Source organism: Zerene cesonia, chromosome 4, assembly GCF_012273895.1.
Source record: "Zerene cesonia ecotype Mississippi chromosome 4, Zerene_cesonia_1.1, whole genome shotgun sequence".
Lineage (NCBI taxonomy): Eukaryota > Metazoa > Arthropoda > Insecta > Lepidoptera > Pieridae > Zerene > Zerene cesonia.
Genome location: NC_052105.1, coordinates 4,478,641 through 4,503,107, shown reverse-complemented (window position 1 = coordinate 4,503,107; position 24,467 = coordinate 4,478,641). Strand labels below are relative to the sequence as shown.

The 24,467-nt window shown below is 31.7% G+C and overlaps 3 protein-coding genes across 3 annotated transcripts in view; 2 read left to right on the top strand and 1 right to left on the bottom strand.

The window, feature by feature from the left end:
• The window catches only part of LOC119839790, a 7,967-nt gene extending 3,995 nt beyond the window's left edge, over positions 1-3,972 (top strand). Inside the window, exons 5-8 of the mRNA XM_038366230.1 lie at positions 356-1,725; positions 1,819-2,019; positions 3,064-3,147; positions 3,784-3,972. Coding sequence (XP_038222158.1) covers positions 356-1,725; positions 1,819-2,019; positions 3,064-3,147; positions 3,784-3,924 — 1,796 coding nt within the window. The 3' untranslated portion in view covers positions 3,925-3,972. The remainder of the gene's footprint in view (positions 1-355; positions 1,726-1,818; positions 2,020-3,063; positions 3,148-3,783) is intronic.
• A 138-nt stretch (positions 3,973-4,110) lies between these two features.
• LOC119839554 (40S ribosomal protein S6) lies at positions 4,111-6,947 on the bottom strand. Its single transcript, XM_038365887.1, has 6 exons — positions 6,826-6,947; positions 6,280-6,484; positions 5,946-6,091; positions 5,471-5,641; positions 4,615-4,761; positions 4,111-4,230 (listed from the first exon to the last, which is right to left on the bottom strand). The coding sequence occupies exons 1-6, from the start codon at positions 6,829-6,831 to the stop codon at positions 4,144-4,146; spliced, it is 762 nt and encodes a 253-aa protein (XP_038221815.1). The 5' UTR covers positions 6,832-6,947; the 3' UTR covers positions 4,111-4,143.
• A 995-nt stretch (positions 6,948-7,942) lies between these two features.
• On the top strand, positions 7,943-13,952 carry LOC119839713 (geranylgeranyl transferase type-1 subunit beta). The gene is made up of 5 exons (XM_038366146.1): positions 7,943-8,260; positions 8,450-8,577; positions 10,436-10,609; positions 10,878-11,041; positions 11,284-13,952. Exons 1-5 carry the CDS (start codon positions 8,154-8,156, stop codon positions 11,764-11,766), a joined length of 1,056 nt encoding a protein of 351 aa, XP_038222074.1. The 5' UTR covers positions 7,943-8,153; the 3' UTR covers positions 11,767-13,952.
• Positions 13,953-24,467: the final 10,515 nt, after the last annotated feature.

Here is a 24,467-nt window from a genome sequence, read left to right as displayed (position 1 = left end):
TAAGCGCGATTGTTCAGGAACTGTAATCCTGAAAAATCCGTTCGTTTAGTTGGATAGGACATAATTTTTTTTATAGATTATCTTCTTCCTTGGGATTATGTATATGAGCCTAAAACCACAACAATAAAGAAATAAGAAATAAAAAGATTATCTCTACACTAAGATTACTAAGAGAATTTTTTTTTCTTGTATTTTTGTAACGTTTTCACGAAGAAACTGTTGGGCCGCTTTCAAAAATTATTTCACCATTGAAAAATTGCAATTTCACTGAGTAACATAAGCTACATATATACCACGGACGAATAGCTGGTATTTTATAATAATAAAGTATTTATAACTATTTATGATTTTGTAGAAGTGGATGCTGAGAACAGGTACACGCAAACAGATTGTGTTAGATTTACTGATGTTGAAGAAGAAAAAGCAAAAAGAGAAAAAACGGATGTCATTGATGAGATATTTGATACCAAAATTATTCCAGGATTTGAAGATACCTGGCAACATTTAGAATTAGAATCAATCACTAAGAACCAAATTGCCATTAAGCATTGTATGACTAATGTTGTTGTTCAATTTGATATCGCTTTCCCATTCGATAATACCTGTACACTGCAACAAAAGCATTCTTTATCGTGTATTCCAATAACGGTTACTGACAGCCATACTAAAATATACAAATATAAAACGTCAATAATGAATGCCATGCTACCTGCTGAAATATGTACAATATTACCCAAAATGTTAACTAACATTTTCGATACTAAAGCAAAGATGGAACTTCCTAATGCTATTGAAAAGATTGAGTGTTCGCTGCCTACAATCACAGAAGTACAGCGTCTTGGTAATTGCGAGCCTTCCTTAAATATTTCTCCACCATTCAATTTGTTACCTACCTTACCTCAAGCGGTTGATTTAAGAAATGGGAAGTTTTCTATTATACGTAAGTGTGAAAAGATCGTAGGCGAACAAGACTATCCCAATCGATATTGTTCCTTCTACAATCTTTTACCAAAAATTAACACAAGTCTATGGTGGGGTACACATATTTACCTACCTCGAGTAGACCACAAAGTCATTAATAAAATGATAATAAAAGCGGAAGTTAGTCTTAACTCAAATAAATGTATGGCATTAGTTCCCTACATGCCGCCGAACTTTAATTTTGGTGGTGAAACAATATTAAAAAAATATAAAAGTCAATTGCCCAATCTAGAAAGTCCTCGTATTTATTTAAATAAAGGTATGATTGATACTTTAACCTTGCAACAGTTTGAGAATAAAATGGTGATTGAGCTACTGGACAATTCTTTGAAGGAGCATCGAGTTTTATTTGTAGTTAATAAAAAGAACACTGATATGATACACAATATACAAAGAAATTTAGATTACACTAAGGCTTTAGTATCATATGATGATACTTATTCGACATCTAATGTCCATAAGGTGATACATCATTTAGATGAGATAAAGGAAATTCCGCAATTTTTGAAATCCCACAAAGTCCAAAGTAAAGTGGTCTTCAATAACGTAAATAGAAAAAGAAGTTATATAAGGCTCAATAAGAAATGCAAATCAACATCAAGTATATCGAACTGTAAAAAAAGCACATCCTTGCAAAAAATTGCAAATTTGGATGAATTCTTCCAAGCTCTGGGCTTATCTAAAGATATGGGAGGTGTTATTGATGGAAATGTTGAGAGAAAAGTGCTATCTTCTATTATAGAGGTAACTAATGTTTGTTTCATAAATTTTACCTTATATATATTAAGTAACGTAATCAATTTATAATCTAATAATTCTTATTTATATATTTTAAAGATGAAAACTTGGACTTGCGATATTACACCCAGACAGGCGTTGTTAATTTTGTTACTAGCTAATAAAAAAGAAACGTCAAATCTTATCCGTTTCCGAACAGTTTTACTTCAAGGGATTGCAATGAATAGAATAACTAAAGCGTCTGAATTGGATATGGAGATAGAAGTCATCGAGAAGGAAACTTTAAGTAAATTGCCGCAGGTATGTAATAGTATGTGTAATCCGCGACGCACATGACCTACTGAGTATCAATTTACTATTTAATACTTATATAGATTGCCGAAACGAATTACGTTATCGTGCCATATTATTTCTTATTAAACCATAATATTCCGTTATATTAACGTTTACATTTAAATATAGATTTGAGCTAATACTACTATATAGTATTATGTCATCTATGCTACTACATTGTATTATCAAAGATAAATACTATATATATATATATATATATATATATATATATATGTGTATATGTATATACTATACATATGTTAGCCGTGCTATTACCATGTAATACTTACTCGTACAAACTGAAAACATTAATTATTTATTCAAATAGAAGCACTTTTGAATCGTCATAACATAGTTTTAACAATTACCACCGCTTCGGAAACCAATTTATTCAAAGCAGATCGGCAAAAAACTGTAGCTACTTTTTTAAATTCATGTTAATTTTAATTCTGCATAGGTAATATACTTATATTAATATGAAACTATATAATGTATACAAATATAAAGCTGAAGAGTTTGTTTGTTTGAACGTGCTAATCTCAGTAACTACTGGTCCGATTTGAAAAATTCTTTCAGTGTTAGACAGCCCATTTATTGAGGAAAGCTATAGGCTATATATGTACCTCGGGCGGACCGCTAATTATTAATAATGATGCCAAAGAAGCACAACATTATTTTGAATTTCATCTTCTATACATGATACATTTTGAATATAGGTTCTAAATTTAGCACTACTACACTCTTTTACAATTAGTTAAGTTCCGCGGAACACGGTTTCAAATCAATAGTTTACACAGCGCTCTCAAAAAAGGCATTTTTTCCTGCATTTGCAGTTATGTCCTCTCTTATTAAACAGCGTTTTTCGGGTCAGCTAGTAAGATATAATATGAATATCATAATAAATAAAAGAATCATTTATACAATCGAAAGTTTATTACCTGTGGTAGTATTATTATTACGTTATTTGTGACTGAGCTAACAAATGTTAATTTCATAAAATATTCCTTTCAGTGTGAAGGTATTTCGTATTTACCGGCTTCAATTGAAAATCAAGACAACTTGTTAGAGGAGCTATGTTGGATCGCGAAAACTACAGTAAGAATATTTCACATACGAGTAATTTATTATGTTATATTTATGATGATTTTCAGGGTTCCGTACCCAAAGGGCAAAACGGGACCTTATTACTATAGAGACTCCCGTTTCTCACCACTGTCACCACTCTCATGAACCATCGTAAGAGTTTAAATGTTCTTTTTGATGTACCTTCTTGTTGCCGCTATAATATATTAATAAAAAAAAAAATCGACGTATACCAACGGTTGGTATACGTCGGAACCCTTAGCGTTGTGTCACTCACACTTGACCGATTTTACATCTGTTTGTTATAAATGGGCTGGTGAGTCGCCCGATGGTAAGCGCAACTACCATCTATGAACATCTAGAGATGTTAGGTTGATTGCAGTCCTTACGCCTCTACAAATGGATCTTTGGACTTCACATTGGAAAGGTATTAAGAGAGGATTGACGAGAGGAACGAAGGAAAGGACTTCGGAATGGTAAGAAAAAGGATATGGGCCTCCGGCTCCTCCACTCACATAAAACACAGTAGCATGTCACTATTTCACGCCGGTCGTCTGTGTGGGGGTGTGGTGCACGATGCGAACTTTCTTTGAATGAAACTGTCTATTATATGTAAAATGTATAGCACTTATATCGATTTTGTTTCAGGCTTCAGACTATCAAAGACCTTTCGATAAATCCTCAGAGCGCTTGCTAAAATCCTTACTTGGCAAACGAAAGAAATTGAATCCTTCATATCTACGTGTTATGGCGAGATATGTTGGTCTTGGCCTACTGAAAGCAAAATGACATAAAACTAAAAAATGTAGTTTAGAGTAAAATTGTGTCGTCTGTGGTATATTTTGGTGATCAATGGTGATTTTTGCAATGTTTGTGTTTTGTATAAAATGTGCTTGTGTAACTTCTTACATTCTTTGATTTAATATTAAATTATAGTATTTATTACTCTTTGTTTTAATGAAGTAAAAAAGAATCTTAGTATTTTTACAACTTTATTTTAAAGACATTTCACTTCTGCGGTGCACTCTGATTTGAGCTCTTGGAATCCCGCATTGAAGCTGAACGTCTGCGTTTGATCTCTTCTTGACGACGTACCTTTAAAAAAAAAATTTACTCTTCAATAATAGTTGTACAAATAAGGAAACTTAAAAAAAAAGATTTAAAAAGAAAAGAGTACAATTTGTTGGGCATCCTTATCATTTAGAAGTGACCTCTTTCAGTCAATAAAGATAATAGGCATAATGAGAGTATTGGCGGGACGAGAAAAAATTAATTGGCTTTTTCAATTAAATTGTGGCTGATTTAATACCTTTACCTACATCAATGGTAAGAAAAGGGGTAAGACACAGCAATTTCTCTTACAACTGAATATGATTACTATAAATTATATATTTATAGTTATGTGATAACAGTTGTCACAATAATGCTTTCCAACTATCTAAGATCTTAATGATTAATTATTAGCTTAAAAAGTAATACCTTAGATTCCTTCTTCCTTTGAGCCAGAAGCTTGGCATACTCAGCCTCTGAAGCCTTGCGTTTAGCCAGGCGTTTCTTCTTAAGGGCCAATCGGTGGCGTCTGCGTTGCAGTACTACAGGGGTGACTAGCCTTTGAATCTTGGGAGCCTTGGGAAAAATAAAAAACGGTAGACATTAAGTATGATAATTCAGAAACTTAATTATGACTGAAATCAATATATTGCACATTGACAAAATGCACTTGGCCAACATAGTGAATATATAGCCTGAACCCACACAGGACCTGTATCTAATGCGAAACATAATATATGGGCTGAACATAATGAATGAAATTTGTCTTGCTCACTGTAAAAGTAGACAAACATAGTCTGAATCTTCTGCTCGGAGCTAATTTATTTTACCCTGGTTTTCATTTCAATCAAGTCATAGAACTTGACTAAAGTCATACATAAAACCCAGGAGGATCTAATTTAGTGTCATAACTTGATTTATTTTATATCGAGAAATTTGTTAAACATAATAAATATTATTCCACATAATGTAATTTTGATAATTTACTTTAAAAATGCAGAAATAATCAATCGATTTGAATTGGATTGTATAACAATTTATTCTATATTTTTATGTTATAGTTAAATTATTCATAAATATCATAGAAATTAACTCATGTTTATACTAACACATATAAGGAAAAGATAAATAAATAAATTTGTCATATTAACAAAACCCAATACATGGAGAATATTGTATTAATTTTCAAATTATTTTTACTATAGATGTGGAATATATTAAGAGGCACTAATTGAGTGTCAATCTCAGTGCCTAGTTCAAAGTGTGAAATGTTGAATGAACTCACCTTATACCTGGGTTTGGCATTTTCCTTGCCCTCCTTAGCAGGGAGCAGGCGTTTGACAACATAGCGACGTACATCATCTTGTTTGCTCAAGTTGAAAAGCTTGCGGATCTTAGATGCTCTCTTGGGTCCAAGACGACGAGGAACATTGCCGTCTGTAAGCCCAGGAATTTCCTATAAAGATTGTATAAATATTTATTTTAAATTTAATTAACCTTGATGTATGTGTGACAATGTTATAACAGGATTGTTTTGTATGATCCTAATAATGGCAATCACTACTGTAAATAGTGTAGCAATATATATATTAGGAGCTTATAATTTCCCCTGCCGCATATAATTACCTAGATTTGCAGATCTAGAAAACAGTAAGAACAGGGTTTAATTCAATCATCTGAGATAAGCCTTAAAACTATAGAATATGTATGTTATTATAATAATAAGTTTCACGGTATTTTAAAATAAAAATTAAACTTACTTGAGCACCCTTGCGTACAATAACAAGGGCCAACACGGATAAGTTAGAATCTACAATGCAACCTCGCACTGATTTACGTTTTCTTTCACCATCACGACGAGGTCTGTAGCAAGAGTGGCCCTTGGACATCAACAAACGAACACGAGCTAAAATTTAACAATATCGCGTTTTAGATATGTGAACAATAATGGTAAATAATTAAGAGCTATCGTTTATTTGGAATATAACCTCAAAATAGTTTAATGTTGTCATCATGTCAATAATAATTCATTTATCATTTTTCAATTTTGGAATCATCACCTGGGACAAAAGATTCGTAGTTTCGTATACTTACTGTTGGTGAGGACACCTTGTTTCATCGGGAAACCCTGTTTGTCGTTGCCGCCGGCAACACGTAGAATGTAACCCTTCCATTCATCGCCTAGCTGGTCAGCTTCAACTTCAGCACCCATACGCTTCTCGTAGAAGATACGGAGCTTATGCTCATCCACAACTTCGAATAATTTCTGGCATCCCGTTGCCGGGTAGGATACGTTCAACTAAAAACAACAAAGCAAGGTTATTTTCAACCACATTTGCAACCGTTTACAACGTTACGTCGGTCAAGTAGTTTCTCAAGATGAAATTAGATCAACAGTCAATATAAGGTAAAGATTAAACAGTGAAAACCATACTACAAAGTTAACATAATATAAAACTCAAGGCATGAGAATCGTTCCTCTTTAACACTTTCATTTCATCGCACTTTTTCAAACGTATCACAACACATTATTGATTGAATCACTCATATATCTGTACAATAATAAATAACGTTGATCACTCATTGAGTATTTTACTTTTTATTCATTCAACAACTTAAATAAAAGTATTTTCTAAAAACCTTCATGACTGCGGCTAGCTCCTTCGAACGTCAGCCATGAAAAAGGACCATCGACAATGTACAATTAGAATCAACAACAACTACATAAAAAAAATTCGACATGTAACACTTTACCAAAGACAAAATTTATATATTTACTTTAAAATCTAAACAATTATATATACATGTAAAGTAAAAAATATTGATATATTTACTTCGTATAAAAATTTAAATACTTGAGTTAAGAGAGCATCAAAATTTAAAGTTATATCAATGTTATAATTATTAGTACAAGTACTTTACATACAGTTTAATCACGTTAATGTTACTTTAAAAAACTTCATTTAAGTATAGTTACTGTCTACACTTCAAATTTGATGCTTCAATTAAGACGTTATATAAAAATGATACACAACGCTATGTAATATATACTACAATGCTTCTGAATTTCCATCCTTGCTGACATTACTGGCGTGGATGGATGCTGGCACTCTAAATCTTAATACGAATTCTTTTGTATCACTCGTTACCAACAATCATTCTTTTGCACTTGTGCCTTCTCGAATGATAGTATTTTATTACTTATAACTTATAAATAAATGGTGACACATGATTTATTAATATGTAAAATGATTAATAATTAATTCGTAGATAATTGCTGAATCCTTTGGTGCTAAATTACTCATATATGATACAGTATCTAAATTAATAAAATCATGAACGGAAACCCTTCATTTCTAAATTTGCTTCTGATTTTAGAAACTAAGTTCAATGAAATGTAGTAAGCGCATGAATGCTTACTCGCTGAATGTGATTACACTTGCCTTAATTCAGTATAGCCCAATGAGCTTATTAAGGTATTGTTAAATTTAAGATATGATTAAATTTCATGTAAGTTACGTAGCATTGAAATGCTATATAAATGAGAAATTTTTTATCCCGTCTCGTGATAAACATTTTTTTTATTCTTTAAAAAATTTCTTACAATATGTTTTTTTATACTCTTTGCCCTTTAACCTTCTTTCTGTCTTGATATATTCTGGTATATATATCTATGCAAATGACAGTGACATTTGTAGAGTGCTTAATGTTAATAAAGTATATTAATTGTCATCAGTCATTCGGGCTGGTTTAATTTTGTAACTTGAATCATATTAATGCAAAACCTATAAATGAAATAGAGTACCTACTTCTAAATCCATTCGTTTGAATTCATTACTTAAACGTGTTGTGTTTAGTTATTAAATTAAACTTTTTTCGGATTTGGTTTGATTCGATTAAAGTGCTAGGTGTAAACTTACACAATTTCTTAAAGAATAATATATGTTTAATAACAAATTATTTTTAAAATGAATAACGAAGATCATAAAATTTTGGCTCACAGGCAGCATGTTAAATATTTTATGCGATTTTTAAATATTTTACCTTCATCACTATCATCTCATGATACAACGAGGTAAATTTTATGTTAAATACAAGTTCTGATAAACATAACATTCAAATTTATATAATGTTAATATTCATGTAAACAAAATTTTATTAATAATGTAATTTATAATGGTGGCTTCTTTTATGGATGCATTATCTTTGTTATATTTGATTCTTACATCTCTTCTCTTACATCAAATAATATTAATTGTTTCAGGGTTACTATAGCATACTTTTCAGTATCTGGACTAGATGTCTTGGGCTCCATTTCATCAATATCAATCGAACTTCAAAGAAGGATAGTAGATTGGTTATATCAATTGCAAGTCCATCCCGACAAAGATAGTAAGTATATTTTGGTGTTATTGAAGACAATGGTTTATGTTTGTCAATAATTTAACATGATATATATTAGGTAGCTGTATAAAAAAATATATATATATTGTGTCTTTAATCATATTCCAGGAATTGGATTTAAGACGACACATTTCAATAAATAGATCAGTTAGATCATGTTATTTAATATTTTATAAGGCAATACCTTTTGTATTTGTATTATCAGATACCTATTAAAATTGATTACAGATTAAATCTTCCTTTTCTTAGAATTACATTCTAAAAGTTGTCAATTTGTCATCATTGATCACTACAAATGTATGTGTGCTATTTTTTCTTCACAAGTTTCACACTTTGACCTCTAAATCTTCTTTAAATGCACGTCCATACTTGGTCCACACATGGTATTTAATTTCTTATCAGGCAAAAGTTATGCAATCTTATTTAAGTAGGCTTGAAGTAAGAGTACTTATGATATTTTTTTATTTAAAGTATCAGAGGATACTTTTCATAAAAAAATAATAAATAAATGAAGAATCTTACTGTGCTGGCAATTCAAGATCGTATTTGTTTTTACTTCCTTATTGCTTTGTGTTTACTTCCTTCCTTTGTGTTTCACTTGAATGTCCTTAGATCTTTTTTTAGGATGTTGATTGCTACACTGGCATTTTGCTCTTGTAAATATTTCTCAGGACATCTAAAGAAGTCCTGTTAAAAACTAAAAATATCAAATCCATACTTCATAGCAGATGAAAATAAAGCAATCATATCTGAGTTCCTCTCATAATACTTAGATAGTCTTATATTCATCAGTACAATCAAAAGTTATATGGTTGTATCTGAGCACTGCTGAATTGTATGATGATTTGAGTACAACATAAAAATCATTGTAGCATTTTTTGCAGGGTGATTGTGTTTTGTGGGTTAAATATATTATGGTCATGGAGGTCTAGTCTAAGATTCTATATTTTTTGTCAGTTTAAATTTTATGGTGTCAAGGTTAATTCAATGACTTGTTTACCTTGATAATTGTTCTGGTTTATTTTACAAATGCCTAATTTGTGAAGGGATTTGATTCTGAGTTTTTATCTCAGTGGCTTATGAAATTTTATATAAACACTTATAAGGACAAGATTAGTTTTATGACTATATTGTGCAAGCATACGTGAGGCTATAATTTAACTTAAATAATAGCTACTTGTTATATCAACCTAATATTTGCATATTAGATAAGACACAATTATAGTTAAACATTTTATTAGCATATTAAACCATTAAAATTCACATTTGTTGTTTTTTATAAGAAAAGTTATTGATAAGAAAGTTAAATGACATGTAGTCTTACTGCTACAACTGCGTCACATGAACACATGTCTTACTGATATTATAAATGTGAAAGTTCATAAGGAGGGTTGGATATATTTTATATTTATTGCCCTTTCATGTGAAATTCACTGAACTAATTTTGGTGATACTTCCCAATGATATAGCCTAAGTATCAGAATTACATACATATGATCTATTAAAAAAAATTGTCTCAAATTCCAGCAAAACAAAAAAGCTCCCTCTTGAAAGTAAATAAACTGATTAATTTATTTCTGATAATGTAAAGCATATATTTACACACGACATTTAATTTTTGACTTCCTCTTAAACCCTCATAGAAGGCCTTTGTTGCAGCACTGGGATCATATATGGACTGATGATGATTTTGGATTAGTTTTAAATGCCCACTCTGATTACTCTCCAAACGGTGTTCTCATTTTAATACTTGTCCCTTGCATGATTGATGCGAATTATCTTCATGTTATTTATAATAAGCATGTACATATTGTTATCTGTTCTGTAATAGTATAATGTCTTTTAGCTGGTGACATGTCCGCATGTGGCTTCCAAGGATCATCGACGGTGAACATTGATTTAAGTTCGGAAAATAAAATGTACCGCTGCGGCCACCTTGCAATGACGTACACGGGTTTATGCGTGTTACTGGCTTTGGGAGACGATCTTTCAAGGCTTAATCGTAAAGCAATAGTGGAAGGTTTGTATTTAATTCTTTTAATATATCTATTGGTTAACCTAATTAAGTAAATCTGTTGAATTACACGTAAATACAAGTAAATGTGTTGATACATTAAATATTCATGATTCGATTAAATGTTTGTATTATATCATTAATTGTCCATCTCATATATTAAATAAAATATGTCATTGTAGAAGCGTAGATACTCAAAAACAATATATTTTATAAAAACTAATATATTACTGTATGAACTGTAATAATAAAGTACAATATTAATTATTTTCAGGTGTAAAAGCATTGCAAACAAAGGAAGGTAACTTTTCAGCTACACTTTCAGGCTGTGAATCTGATATGCGTTTTGTGTATTGTGCTGCTTGTATAAGCTATATACTCAACGATTGGTCTGGCTTCAGCATAAAGAGGGCTACAGATTATATTATAAAATCTATAGTGAGTTTTTTATGAGCCAAACTTTTTATTAGAACATTTATATAAATTTTATAAAAAATATTGCTAGTTTGCCTTTAACAGTAATTACTTTATGTTATTAGTTAAAGTTAAAAAAAATATTTATACAATTGGGGTATAACAAAATTTAAATTAAGAACGTATTAGCATCTTTTATTTTTAAAAAGGACCAATAGTTGAAATTGTATTAATTTGCATTAAGTACAATATGCAATTATTTTCAGGGTTATGATTATGGAATCGCCCAATGTCCGGAGCTGGAATCTCATGGAGGAACCACATTTTGCGCTCTAGCAACACTAAGCTTAACAAATCAATTAGACCAACTAAGTGAAGAGCAAATAGAAGGTCTTAAAAGGTGGTTGTTGATGCGTCAAATAGATGGGTTCCAAGGAAGACCAAACAAACCAGTTGACACATGTTACAGTTTTTGGGTTGGAGCTTCCTTAAAGATTTTGGACTCCTTGAATCTATCCAACTTTTCCAATAACAGAAATTATGTGTATGAAACTCAGGATTGTGTGGTTGGCGGCTTTTCAAAATGGCCGGACACTTGTACCGATCCAATGCATACATATCTAGGATTGGCTGGCTTGAGCCTCATAGGCGAGAGTGGTTTGTTAGAAATAGTACCCACATTGAATATAACGAAACGTGCTCACGACCATTTGAAATCATTACACGAACAATGGGCGGGCGGATCATAGCTTTAAATATACGTGAAGTTGGTCCTGGTGTTGCCATATCAAAAAATGTTACATTAATTTTGGCGGCATCGTTTCGCTTACAATGAAAATTTTGCCTGAAGTTGTTATTGTATTGCCACCGTTGCTGTTATATTTTGCGTGGTTGTTAGTACTTAAAGAGTTTAGGTAATTAGGTGCTAAATCAATATTTATTAAGTGTTATATGATAGATTTTTTTACGTAAAACAACGACATCGTCATTTTATTCTATTTTTAGAAAGCGGGAACGTTGAGAAGTAGTTATGAAAGTGTTAAAAATGGGTTGAGTCGTCATAATCTATTTGTGTCAATTGCATATATGCTATTCTGAACCTTTAGTTAAAGAAGAACGTTTATTCGAGAATGATCTTCCGAGCGGAAAGGCTTCCTATGCCATTGACATTTTTCTGGAAATTTACACTGGCACCCTGATTGATATGTTCAAATATGTGGATGATGGAATTGATTAATATCAAATTACTTTTATTGTTCTTCTTTAAAAGAAAATTAATCCTAAAATTACCGTTTCTGTCGTAATATCGATTGTAAATCGCTGTACAGGCTCCTTGCTTTCCTAATAAGTATTGCAAATAGCATTATTTTCACTTATAATTGTTATTTTCAAATTAACTCGCTTTTTATTAAAATAGAGTAAAATTTATATAGATTATGCATTTAATATGGTGCCATTCTTGTGTTTTTATGGCAAAATTTTCGATAGTTAGGTATTTACTGCACAAATTTTAATCATAAATTTATCTATTTTGGTAAAGATGAAGATACACACAGAAACTATAGAAAAACGCACAGGGTGACTTCAATTACTATTTATAATATTATTTTAAGTAACGATATTCAAGATTGATTGGAAATTTAGTTTATTTGCTAAGCCAACATTGTTTCGTTTTATAAATATAAATTTACAAACAGAATTCAAATAGCTAATAGTTTATAATTACAGATTGTCTTCAGGATTTATCTACTAAACTCGTTCTTTCAGATGGAATTTTAGCGGATTAACTTACAGCCGCACTTGCAAAAGGAATAAAATTGTACAAAAATTCTCTGTTTAGCTTGATTGTAACGCGAAGTATAGTGAACTTTATAACATCAAAAATGTACAAAAATCCTTATATGGACTTGGGTGTATATATATTATATTATAGTAAATATGAAACAGGATAGTAGCTACATTTTACCACAAAAAGATCAAATTCATAGGTATTATCATAACGAATTTCTTTATCGTAATAACAGTAGAAATTTGTTTTTAATACAGCTGTTATTGGCCGATATATTGATGTACATGCGAAGCTGTGGCCATAAGCTAGTTATAACCAGATCAATTAGATATTTCGTTCGTTTCGCAAAAGAATGCGAGTGATTAAATTGACTGTATAAGTTTTTTAGAAATGAAATTCATACCATTTTTTTATTATTAATTTTTTACGGTCATCCCACATCATACAATTAATCACAATTAAACTAAATGGTTTACAAATATCAAATTTATGTTCTGATATAGTGGTGTTTTCTGAATCTTGAATTTGTGATAAGAGTTTTGATAGCAGATTGATTTCAACACTAGCGGTCCGCTCCGGCTTTGCACGTGGTACATATAGTCTATAACACTCAGGGTACACCTACATATCCTACGGTGATGAATATATTTTAAGCCGTTGTGCCTGAGATTAGCGCGTTCAAACAAACAAACAAGGAAATAGATTTCTCGTCACAGATAACAGAGTAAGAAAATAACAATAATTCCTATAGACATGAGTGCTTTTATTTAGTTGTGGAAATAGTCACTTCTAGTCGTAAACTCGGATAATTTAGCTGTGTATAACGATACAATATTTTATATCAAAGCAATATTTCTACGAAATTTTTTTAATTTTATCTATATTCCTACAAGTAATAATAAAAATTCTGTACTGTCCAATTATGTAAAAAATCTAGAAGATGCTTATCTCAAATTATTATTATAAAAAATAGTGCAGTATTATGTAATTTCTTTTCCTAAAATTTTATTTATTTCTAGCGTTTCAATAGATGAAAACAAACAGTCATTGTATAGGTTCATGATAATGTATTTTTATTATATTATAATAAAAATAAGCATTTTAACATATGAAGTGGCCGAAATTATAAATGTTTTCAAGTTAAAAAAAAATTATTAAATAATTTTATTTTAACTTACATTTTAATCTATTAGGTTGCATTTAGCAATTAAAATAATTTTGTAAATTGTACTAATACTTAATTTTAGATATATCTATATATTATATTGTGAACCAATTTTTTGTAGATAAATTAAAATAAATTGCCATAAAAATTGATTATTACCTTTTAACACTCACTTTATTAGGATCAATATCATTTTTATCAATAGCCCGAATTGACATTTCATGGTATACTAGCTTTCCGCTTGTGGCTTCGCCCGCGAAGTCGAAAGTCAAAATAAAGTGAATTCCCGTGTAGTGGGGTATGGGGCAGATGATGTACATCCGTTTCACTGATCGATTTTCTTTAGGGACAAGTAGGTGATCAGCCTTCTGTGTCCTGCCAGACCGAGACTTTTTTTTTTGTGCGTCCCCACCGGGATTGAACCCAGGACCCCTCGGTTCTACGCTTACGCGTTAACCACTGTACCAAGGAGGCGGTCAAAAGACCTCAAAAGACCCGGGGATTTCCTTCACAGTTCCTGTTCCTTTATGTCCATTACTGGTATACAAACTAAAGTACGAGCTCTTATGTCCTTTCTCGGGTCATCAAAATTTCAACAGAATCGGTTCAGTGATTTGGGCAGAGGCAGACAGAAAGGTCTTATTTTTAACTTGGATAAATAAAACGTTCGTTTCCATTAAGTTCTTTGCCATTATGACTTTCAAATATATCATTTAATTTGATTTTTAATAAATTTAATCTTTTCTTTCCGTTCTTCATTGCTAGCGGTAAAAAATGGAACTATTTCGCCTTTGCAATTGCAGGGAGATCTTGTTTCCAAATTATATCAATAGAGGCGCTAAATAATTTACTATCCACAAGATGCACATACATGAGTTTATACAAGTTACATTGAATACGGTGTTCATAAATATCTTTATCTCAATAAGCTGGTATGGTTTCTTTGTAAACCATATTGGGACATATTTCACTTTGAAGAGGAATACGCAAATTAGAAACAAGGAAAAAATAAGTTGTAGGACTGGACGGCATTTCCACTGAGGCCATTAACGCTTCATATCACACACTAGCAAAATTCTTTTACATCAATCTAATTCATTCAAAGGCCGACTCCGGATCTTTTCTAGACTGGTGGAATCGGAAGAACAAACTGGTTTTGTCAAAAACAAAGGAATAAAAGGAACAGATCTTAAATCTTAGGCAAGTCGTAGAAAAATCCGTCGTCGTATTGGAATCTAGAAAACAGCGTTGAATCAGCTTAATTGATATAAGGAAGACTAGTAACAACAATAGACGCTCTCCACTGAATACCTGAAACGCATGTATCAGTATTTTGGTCGTATGGCGCGCAGTATCTAGAAAGTCTATAGACGCTAACGCTGCAAAGGTGGAAGAGGCTGCAGTCCGAAAAGATTGTCAGCTCAGTTGAGCTGGACATAACTATTAACGTCACTCTCCATCATGCTGAAGACAGATGGAAGACAGACAGAGAAGCCGTTAAAAATGTCACGATTCTCGACTATGAAGAGGAAATAACCTACACTTTGAATTCGATGCCATCAAGTTTATGCTGAATATATGTGTGTTACGCCCTTATTCAAAAATAATGATGTTGTAGACGCCGGTAGTAAAAGTGAATAATTCACTTTTACTTTATTATAATGTAAGTATAAAATGTTATATGTTTTTGTCGCATTCATGCAAATGCTGATATTATACAGCAAGTTTTCCTTAAGCATTTCTACTTAAGCTAATTGCACGCCAATGCCTTTATTTACAAATATACTGTGTTTTTTTTTCAATAATGATTTATCGTCGACATGTTATTACGATTTTTTTCCAAAAAATTGGTAGTCCATGCCACTGACTTAATTTTAACGATTCGTATTTGATCGCAAGCGAAAAATAATCTTAATAATTATCTGTTTAGAATTTCCTTTCCTTATTTCCATTAATTAACAAGAAAACAGATCGGATAGATAAAAGGACTATAAATCTTAATGATGAATAGGTGAGCTCACTCCCTGGATCAGAATTGTAAATTGCTTATTTGTGCGTATTCGTGGCCGCCGATAAAATCAGAGCTTAGTTGGATAAAATGTATTTCCCGTATTAGTTGACATTTCAATCTTATTCCAACTCACAACAATTAAACTCTGCTTAATCTTATCTCGTTTATTATTCAAATACTTCCATTGTATTATAAATACAATACAATAAGTTGCCTGCTCTGTTTGTGTACGTAATAAACTTACGTATTATTTACATAATTCTTTAAGAACATAAAATCTTACCCATTTCGTATTTAAATTGGAGATTGATTATTTTTTTTATTACTTACCTAACTCATAAGAATTTCTATTACCTAAAAACTTATTCGTCTGATATTCTTAATTATTGAAACTAATTTTCGTCTTTGTTTACATAAAATCATGTTTCGAATCAATTTGAGTAGGAAAATCGTAGCACCTTTGGCGTCTAACCTTGCTGCTTAATGATATTTCACATCTGTAAAAATATCTCGAGCTGAAACCAATTTATTGAATTCACATAAAGCGTTACGTCCATACGGCGAACCTTTTGAAATACGATTTCCGGCGTTCATTGAACAGCGTTAACCTATCTTAAATGCACAAGTGTGCTGAGGAGATAGCATAGTTCTCGCTAATACTTTGGTAAGTCGAGTCTCGGCTTTAGTCCCCCTGAGCCCGGTTTCAGCGTAGATATCTGAAAACCATACTGCTCGTATAAGTAATGAAGCGCCTACATAACGGCGAATAAAACGCGGTTGGGCGATTTACCGGTATACCAGAGTGTTTCCGGCTGACTTACAAAATGTATTTTATTTTGCTCGGTTTTCCTAGTTTGGTTTGAACTACTGCTTTCCAAATCGAAGAATTCGTTGCTTATTCATGACCGGAGCTAGAGCTAGTGTCGTATTCTGTAACTCTGACGTCTATGTTGGTAAACAGTATCAACATGTAAATAGATATAGGTATTATATTTATGGGGGCTAGTTTAGTGTCAGTTTGTCACAATTGTCTCAAAGCAAATAATATGTCCTCCTTACGTACATTTTAGCTTATCAGGAAACATTTCATTGTTACAGCAATCTCTTTACCGAAGTGTTTAATCGCTGAACGTCTTGACACATACATGAATATTATATATTGTATATTAAACGTATCAGCAGGTTCTGTCGTGACGCACTGAGCCAATTTCACGCTCGCTCTAATACCTACTCTGAGGCCTCGAAACGTTGAGACAAACTGATGAGCTACGTTAAGTCATAAGGGAATTAAGTCATGACACCTCATTTGAATGGCTTGATAACTGATTAAATGAGATAAAAGTACTTATAATTCTGCAATATTTGGTTATGAAATAATTAATTATACTTACTGGAAATATATATTATAAATCGTGTTTTTTATATAAACTATTCACACATTTTAATATTAGAAGTATTTTTTGAATATATACCTACCTATGAGTAAACAAGAAAATTTTGCACGAATTAACAGCCATGATTTATTTAATAAAATACGCTGAGCTCAGATTTATCCTTTGGGAGTGACCCTATGAGACCAGTCAAAGAACTCTGAATTATAGGATGGCTCGTCCGACACAATCCAACTATTAATAATTCTGTACGTCGAGAACATAAACGCCAAGCAAGTAAATTAAATTAGAAATTAAAAAACACCGCGACCCAAATATTTTGGATTTGAACTGTGAATTGTATTGTTTTCATGTAAACACAACTTTACGCATACTTAAATTCTGCTATTAACACGGTTCATTTCTAACTTCCAATATTCTTTCGCCAAACCTATGGAACTCCTTGTCATGGCATATTATGTAATTCTTTAATTAATCGGTAATTGAAACACATTCCGCAGTTGCGTATGAGCCTTGGCATTCGATACCATGTACAAACTCCTGTCAGCATCATCATTTACACACGTATATTATATACAGGGATGCTCATTGAAAATTAGTCGTAGGTATAGGAATCTAATCTCCTTGCGCGCAATCGTCTTACCGAATTCATTCTTCAAGCTGGAGGATTATCCGAAATGGAAATTTCTGGAGTGCTGGAACACCCAGGGAACATGAGTTTTAAACGTAAACGTAGGTAATTGTGCTTAACGAAGTTAAAAGCTACCCGCTTTTTCGGCTTGTTGCGAATCTCGGGATTTTTTAACGCAGCAATTATAATAATTGTTACTCATTTACTTAATGCTCCATGTTATAAATGATTTATTATAAGGAAATTTATAGGAAAATTATGAAAGTACTCAAATGAATTCGTCGATAATAAATAAATAAATAATATTTTGATTGTCTTTGTTATTAAATTTCATATTTAATTAACCATAGTTTTAACCTTTCCAATGACTCGCAAATATGTTTAGGTTCTGTAATAAAAAACATTGGACCTGTTATAAAAAATTTTTCACCATTAGAAAGCTGCAACTTCACTGAGTAACATACTCGTATATACTACGTGCGAAGCCGCAGCGAATACCTAGAAACCATAAAGTGTGATCCGTGTAAAATATAAAGTTTGATTAATTAACGTCATCAATTAAATAAAGCATATTTAACGAAGCGTATGGGAACTAGAAATATGTTAAAGTTTAAAAACTGATTAAATTTAGGATTTAAAAACGCTTTATTTCCTTAGGTACCCATATATATTTGTGAGTTCAAAGAATAGTAAAAAAAAAAGAAACAATAAGCACCTATTGGATCGAAAATTACAGGATTTTCAGTTTATATTTCTTCTAGCTTCCCCCCCGCGACTTCGCCTGCATGGAGATAGACAGTTCCGGAGATTTACCACATAGTCCCTGTTTTCATGAGATTTACGGAATAAAATTTACTTTTCAGGTGTCAAACTATCTTTGAATCAAATTTCATCCAAATCGGTTCAGTGGTTTATATCCAACAGACAAAGTTACCAATACATTTATAATATTTTTGGAGAAGTAGGTAACCAGGACAAATGTGTATCCGATCTCTAATACAGTTAAAGCCTCCTTATTTTCATAAAACGTATATCGTGTTTGTGGTGTCACACGAAAATAATTTGGGGCTATTTTCCTCGTGAATTCTTATTCAATCTCTGTATAAAAAGTGACGAGACGCTTATACTTGGTTATATAATACAATGGATTGTCTGAGTTGTATCATTAATGCTCCGATAATACTGACTAACATGGTACAGCCAGTCATGCAATGTTATACGAATGAGTTTTCTATGTAGGTATAATGTGTTAAGAAGGAATATTTTATGCTAATCCGATAGAAAAAATATAGGATGTTTTTATGATGAGCGGTAATACTAATGAACGTAATGTTGAGATGGTTTTATTTACGCACTTTTATAAGTTTTTCTTGTATGTTTGTATGTAACTAACTCCTTAAGACTTCATTTTGTCCCACTTTAAAGAGACAGATTAATACAGACATCTATAGGTCACAATACAATTCTTCCATGATTTTATGTTATTATCCTGATTAGGATCGTCAGAATCATAACATTTCTTAACGTAGGTATATTCTGTGCATATGCAATTAAAAGACTGTTTCATTGATTCCATCAAAAAGCGTGTTTTTAGTATTTTACAATATATCTATTATTTATATTGAATTACAGATAACATAATACTATACTTACTATTGAAATAAGGTTTGATCTTACAGTCCCATACCCTATTGGGCTAATTCGTCTCGAACGGAATGCCATTTGTTTTTTGTGATAGGTATTTTCACATTAATGATCAAGCTTAAATGTCCATTTTTTCCATAAAAATAAGGTAAAATACAAAGGCAGTATTGCGCAAAGCGATAGAAAATTAATAATTATTAGGCTGCAGCTGGGAATAAAGCGTACTCTAAATGTAAATTTGAAGACATCTAGAGGTACGCTTTGGGCGAGATGGATAATGTTCTTAGATCGTTTGAATCTGAGTGCTAAACGGATTTAAGGTTTTTATCTTATATAATATGCTGATTCAGGAATTTTATGAGGTAATATATTCGTTTAGATATGAAAGTCTTTTTCGAAAGGTTGTTAAAGTCATTCTTCAATAATAATAGTTTTAGGTTAGTATAGTACTTTATTATCTGTAAAAAAATTACGCGAATATTAGTTAGATATTAAAGACGGATTTTAATGGCTTTTAACTACGATGTATTCATTATACAATTTATCGTAACATTACACTCCCGTTATCTCATCGTGACCACGCTCGCTGTTTTGTTTCTAAAGTATCGTTCACTAAAACACGAGTAGTCAGACTTATCAAGCCATACGTTCAAACAAAATAATTCGTTTCATCACAGTACGTTTCGGCGACCAGACGATGAATGGCGATCATTTGTTTCGGTTTGCGCCCATTAACTAAGACTAAGATATAGTCGGGACCACTAGCTAACCTTAACTGATGATACTACTAGCCCTAAACCTCATTTTATTAGCCGTGGATTTTAGATTAAAATACGATGCTCGTTAATGTGTTAGTCTTTTTACAATTGTATACACGTTTCTCCACGAATCTCTTCACAAAATAATTTAAAACCTAATATTAAAAAGCATTCTCTTTTAACATTAAATAATGTACTTAATCTAACACACGCCGGTCTTGGCACCGCTCGGATTGATACAGGATAAAAACAAAATAAAATATCTATGATACTTACGTACAGCATGGCTTTTTGTAAAAGAATTATAATACTCACAAATTCAGAAATTTTATAAACTTACCTCTTTTTGTAATATCAGTATACTTATATACTCAACAATATTTCTCCACTAATCTCCTGAAGTGAAATAATTTAATATTATTTTAATATGTTATAAACTTTTAACACACTAACATCTACTATTACAACTACGGATATTTTTTAGTTTGTCGTTGTAAAATTGACATTACATATTATACGTGGGATTAAAGCGGACATAATATAATCATTTAACAAATAGTTAAATTTAAAATGAAGGTTCTCTTTCACCTAACCGTTTGTTAAATTATACTTTAAGATGTATCTGAGGGTTTTAACCATAGAGCCATGATTGAGCCACTACAGCTCAATGTCATACATAACGCCAAAATTGAAGTTTAATCTGCCGCCGTTTGATGCCTGAAAATGAACGTCCGAAAATATGTGCAATATAAAGTATGGACAAAAAAGATCGGCGGCTCGATATTGCATGATGCCATATTTTCTTTCTTCATATTTTGTTATCCATTGTCGATCAATTCAATGACCGACAATATCGTCACAGCTTTTAAATGAATGCGAAAACAATTTTTCGCTTTTAATAGTTCTAGTAGGTATAATGTTTAATCACGAAATGTTTATTAGTGGCAATGTCAAAGACGTGACAAAACCAACGTAAGGCTTTTATGATGTATCAAAGGCATTTTGTTACAACTAATTCAGTTTATTAACGTGTATAAGGGTAACATATTATAAAATCATAACATATTTCTTTGATTAAATTAATACCATCAATTTTCTGTAACTTATTTTATAATACAGATGTAGTCATGTTATTCAGTTAACATGAAATATAAATCTAAATTTGAAACCAAAACATAGACATCAATTTTTATTATTCATCACAAAGCACTCAAGAGCAAAGTGAATACAACAATAATAACAAAGGTCTAGTCGAATGAATCGTCAAGACCCCACACAAGAGACACGTAGGAGTAAGCCACAATGAAACGTTTATGATAGAATCGCAAATGCATTTTTCGTGTCCTGAAAAAGTGCCACTATAGTTAGCGTTCCCTGCTCTCAAGTTTGTACGAAGCAAACTTTAGAACACACTGTTGTTTTAAATAACGAATATGTCAAAGGTTCTAGGAATATTATCATCTAAGCTTACACCTTCTTTTGTAAGATTTTCAACTTTTTAACAGTTATTGGTTGAATCATTTTTGGGTTATGAGAAATCAAACAAATCAACATGAATTTACTTTATGTTTATGTAACAAAAGAATATACCGAATCAATGGATGTACAAAACAATTCATCTTAAACAAATATCGGAGAAAGAAGAAATATGGACGGAGACAATTTTATGATACATAAAATGTATTGGAAAGGTCTTTAGTTGTATAAAGACAAAAAAATTTAATTATCCCTAATTGGCGTGAAATATACGATCAACGACGACATATTACTTACAAAACATTAAATAGGATTTTATCATTTGATAATGTACTTTCCAAAATTATTGATATGTAATTTGTAACTAAATTGCAAAGAAATTGCATCTATTATAAATGAATTCTAAATTCATACTCATAGAATAAGACTACCCCCATGTAAAATTATGTGTATTTGCTCTAGCTAAATTACACTAATACTATAATTGTGAAAGTTTGTTTGTTTGGGTGTTTGTCCGTCAATCACGCTTAAACTACTGAACGGATTTTGATGAAATTTAGTATACAGACAGGATATGAGCTGGCTTGGGGGATAGGATACTTTTTATCCCGATTAAAGGCTCCCTTGGGATAAAACAGGAATCTTGATATCGGGGCGGAGCCGGGACGAGCTTCTAGTACAATATAAAAATCCAGGCCCGTACAAATAATCTCGAAAATAAGAGTAAGAAGAGTAAGAGTTTATTCTATAGGTATAACTGATTTTTATTCAAGCTCTTCAAATTAATTTTGGTTAATGATGAGGTGATGTGTAAATAGTGAGTTTCCATTGTAATTTAGTATACACTTTCAGTTAAAACTTTAGTAACTACCATTCTCATCTTCAAATTGGGATCTTTCAATGCACTCGGATGAACCAAGATAATTTGCTAGTATCGTTTATCCAGGTACGGTAACAGTGTGTAGTCAGCCTAGGATGACGAATCGATTTAGTCTGCGTGCGACTTTGGGAAAGGGTGATTTTATCTGTTCTTTTGGTATACAAAGACAATGAACTTAAGATTCAGGCACATTGTTTATTTAAATATGCCTACGATACAACTTATCGAACAATATAATACTTTTTCGTTCTCTACCTTTTCTGATTTTATTGAAAATATAGGTTCTGTACGTACTCCACGTTTGGTACTTTATTTAAATTTTACTTCGATCCATCGTGTAGCTTTTAGGCTTCGTTTGTTGGTGTCGGTGTTGATCGCATAACCTGATATGTACTATACTTCTACTCCAAAAAAAAATCAATCTAGTTTTTTGATAGGCATATTCGAGAAATTTAACGTTCAATTTCAGTATAAATATATTTAATAACATGATAATATAAAAGGACATTACCTATATTATAATGTGAAGTATTATTAAGAAGTCGCTGAATTGATAAAATAACCATATTACACCATATTGGTAAAAAATCATATTAAGTATTTATTCCACTTATTGTCCATTGTATTCGAGAGCCAGACAGCGCTGATATTTATATTTTATATGCTCCGAGGTAAAAATAAATCGATGATGGTGTGGGTGTGTTGTACCTGCCCTTCATTCTTTGTATTCTATCTAACTGACAAACTTACTAAATATATTGAGAGAGATGCTTTAATGTATGTAAAAAAAGCTTAATTATGTACAGGGATCTATCGTAGCTGATAACAGAATAATAGCATATATGCGTTGATAAACTGACCGATGGCATGAATTTGAGCCATAACAAAGCTAATTATTACGGGCCAACTACACAATATACTGATTAGAGCTATCCACATATGGCATCGCGGTCGCAATCAACGACTATAAATCAGAGGGAAGATAACATTTACACTTCGGATGTAGGCTTTGTTACCGGTTTAACGTAATTGGATTATATTGTATGTGACTGGGCCGACAGCACGAGTTGCTCATGACTGTAAAATAATACGGAAGATTATTTTTTTTATGAAATACATGGGAAGTAATCGTAAAATTTGTTCGAAGTTCTATCTGTATTCCCGCAAAGTCTTTGTTTTTTGAAAAAGAAGAGAACTAGAACTTTTGTTGTACACACTGTTTGTAGTAATATAAAGAGAGACACATTAAACTATGTGTCTTGGTTTCAATACACGACAAAACATGTTTAAGGTTTCCCAAGTTGCTTAATTTTAGAGCAAAACTTGATATTTTGTTTTAAATGTAGTACTATTTACTCACTTTAATTATATAATAATACACAGCCGACAAAAATCATAATTTAGTACCTACCTAAGATTACACTTAATAATTATAATAATTCGGGCATATTTTCCGCAACTCAACACAAGCGCTTATTTTATGTTAGAGATTACAGTTAAATATATACTTCTCACATTTTCATTGATATACATTCTATTTTTAGGAAAGCAAGTTGTTCGCCTGATTGTAAGCGATCACCAACGCTCATAAACATGCAAAGGTAGGGTCTCAGCAAATGCGTTGACCGCTTTAAAGGGTAAGGGATAAGGAAAGGATTGACGACGGGAAAAAAAAGGAATGGATTTGTTAGGGTGAGGAAAAGGA

Excerpts from the sequence above, each read along its gene's own strand:
- LOC119839554 (XM_038365887.1), bottom strand. Across the intron at positions 5,642-5,945 it reads TTGTACGCAAGGGTGCTCAA|GAAATTCCTGGGCTTACAGA; the intron begins GTAAGTTTAATT and ends CAATCTTTATAG. Across the intron at positions 4,762-5,470 it reads ATGCCAAACCCAGGTATAAG|GCTCCCAAGATTCAAAGGCT; the intron begins GTGAGTTCATTC and ends ATTTTTCCCAAG.
- LOC119839713 (XM_038366146.1), top strand. The coding sequence starts at position 8,154 with ATGAATAACGAAGATCATAAAATTTTGGCTCACAGGCAGCATGTTAAA. Across the intron at positions 8,261-8,449 it reads TCATCTCATGATACAACGAG|GGTTACTATAGCATACTTTT; the intron begins GTAAATTTTATG and ends TAATTGTTTCAG. Across the intron at positions 10,610-10,877 it reads TCGTAAAGCAATAGTGGAAG|GTGTAAAAGCATTGCAAACA; the intron begins GTTTGTATTTAA and ends AATTATTTTCAG.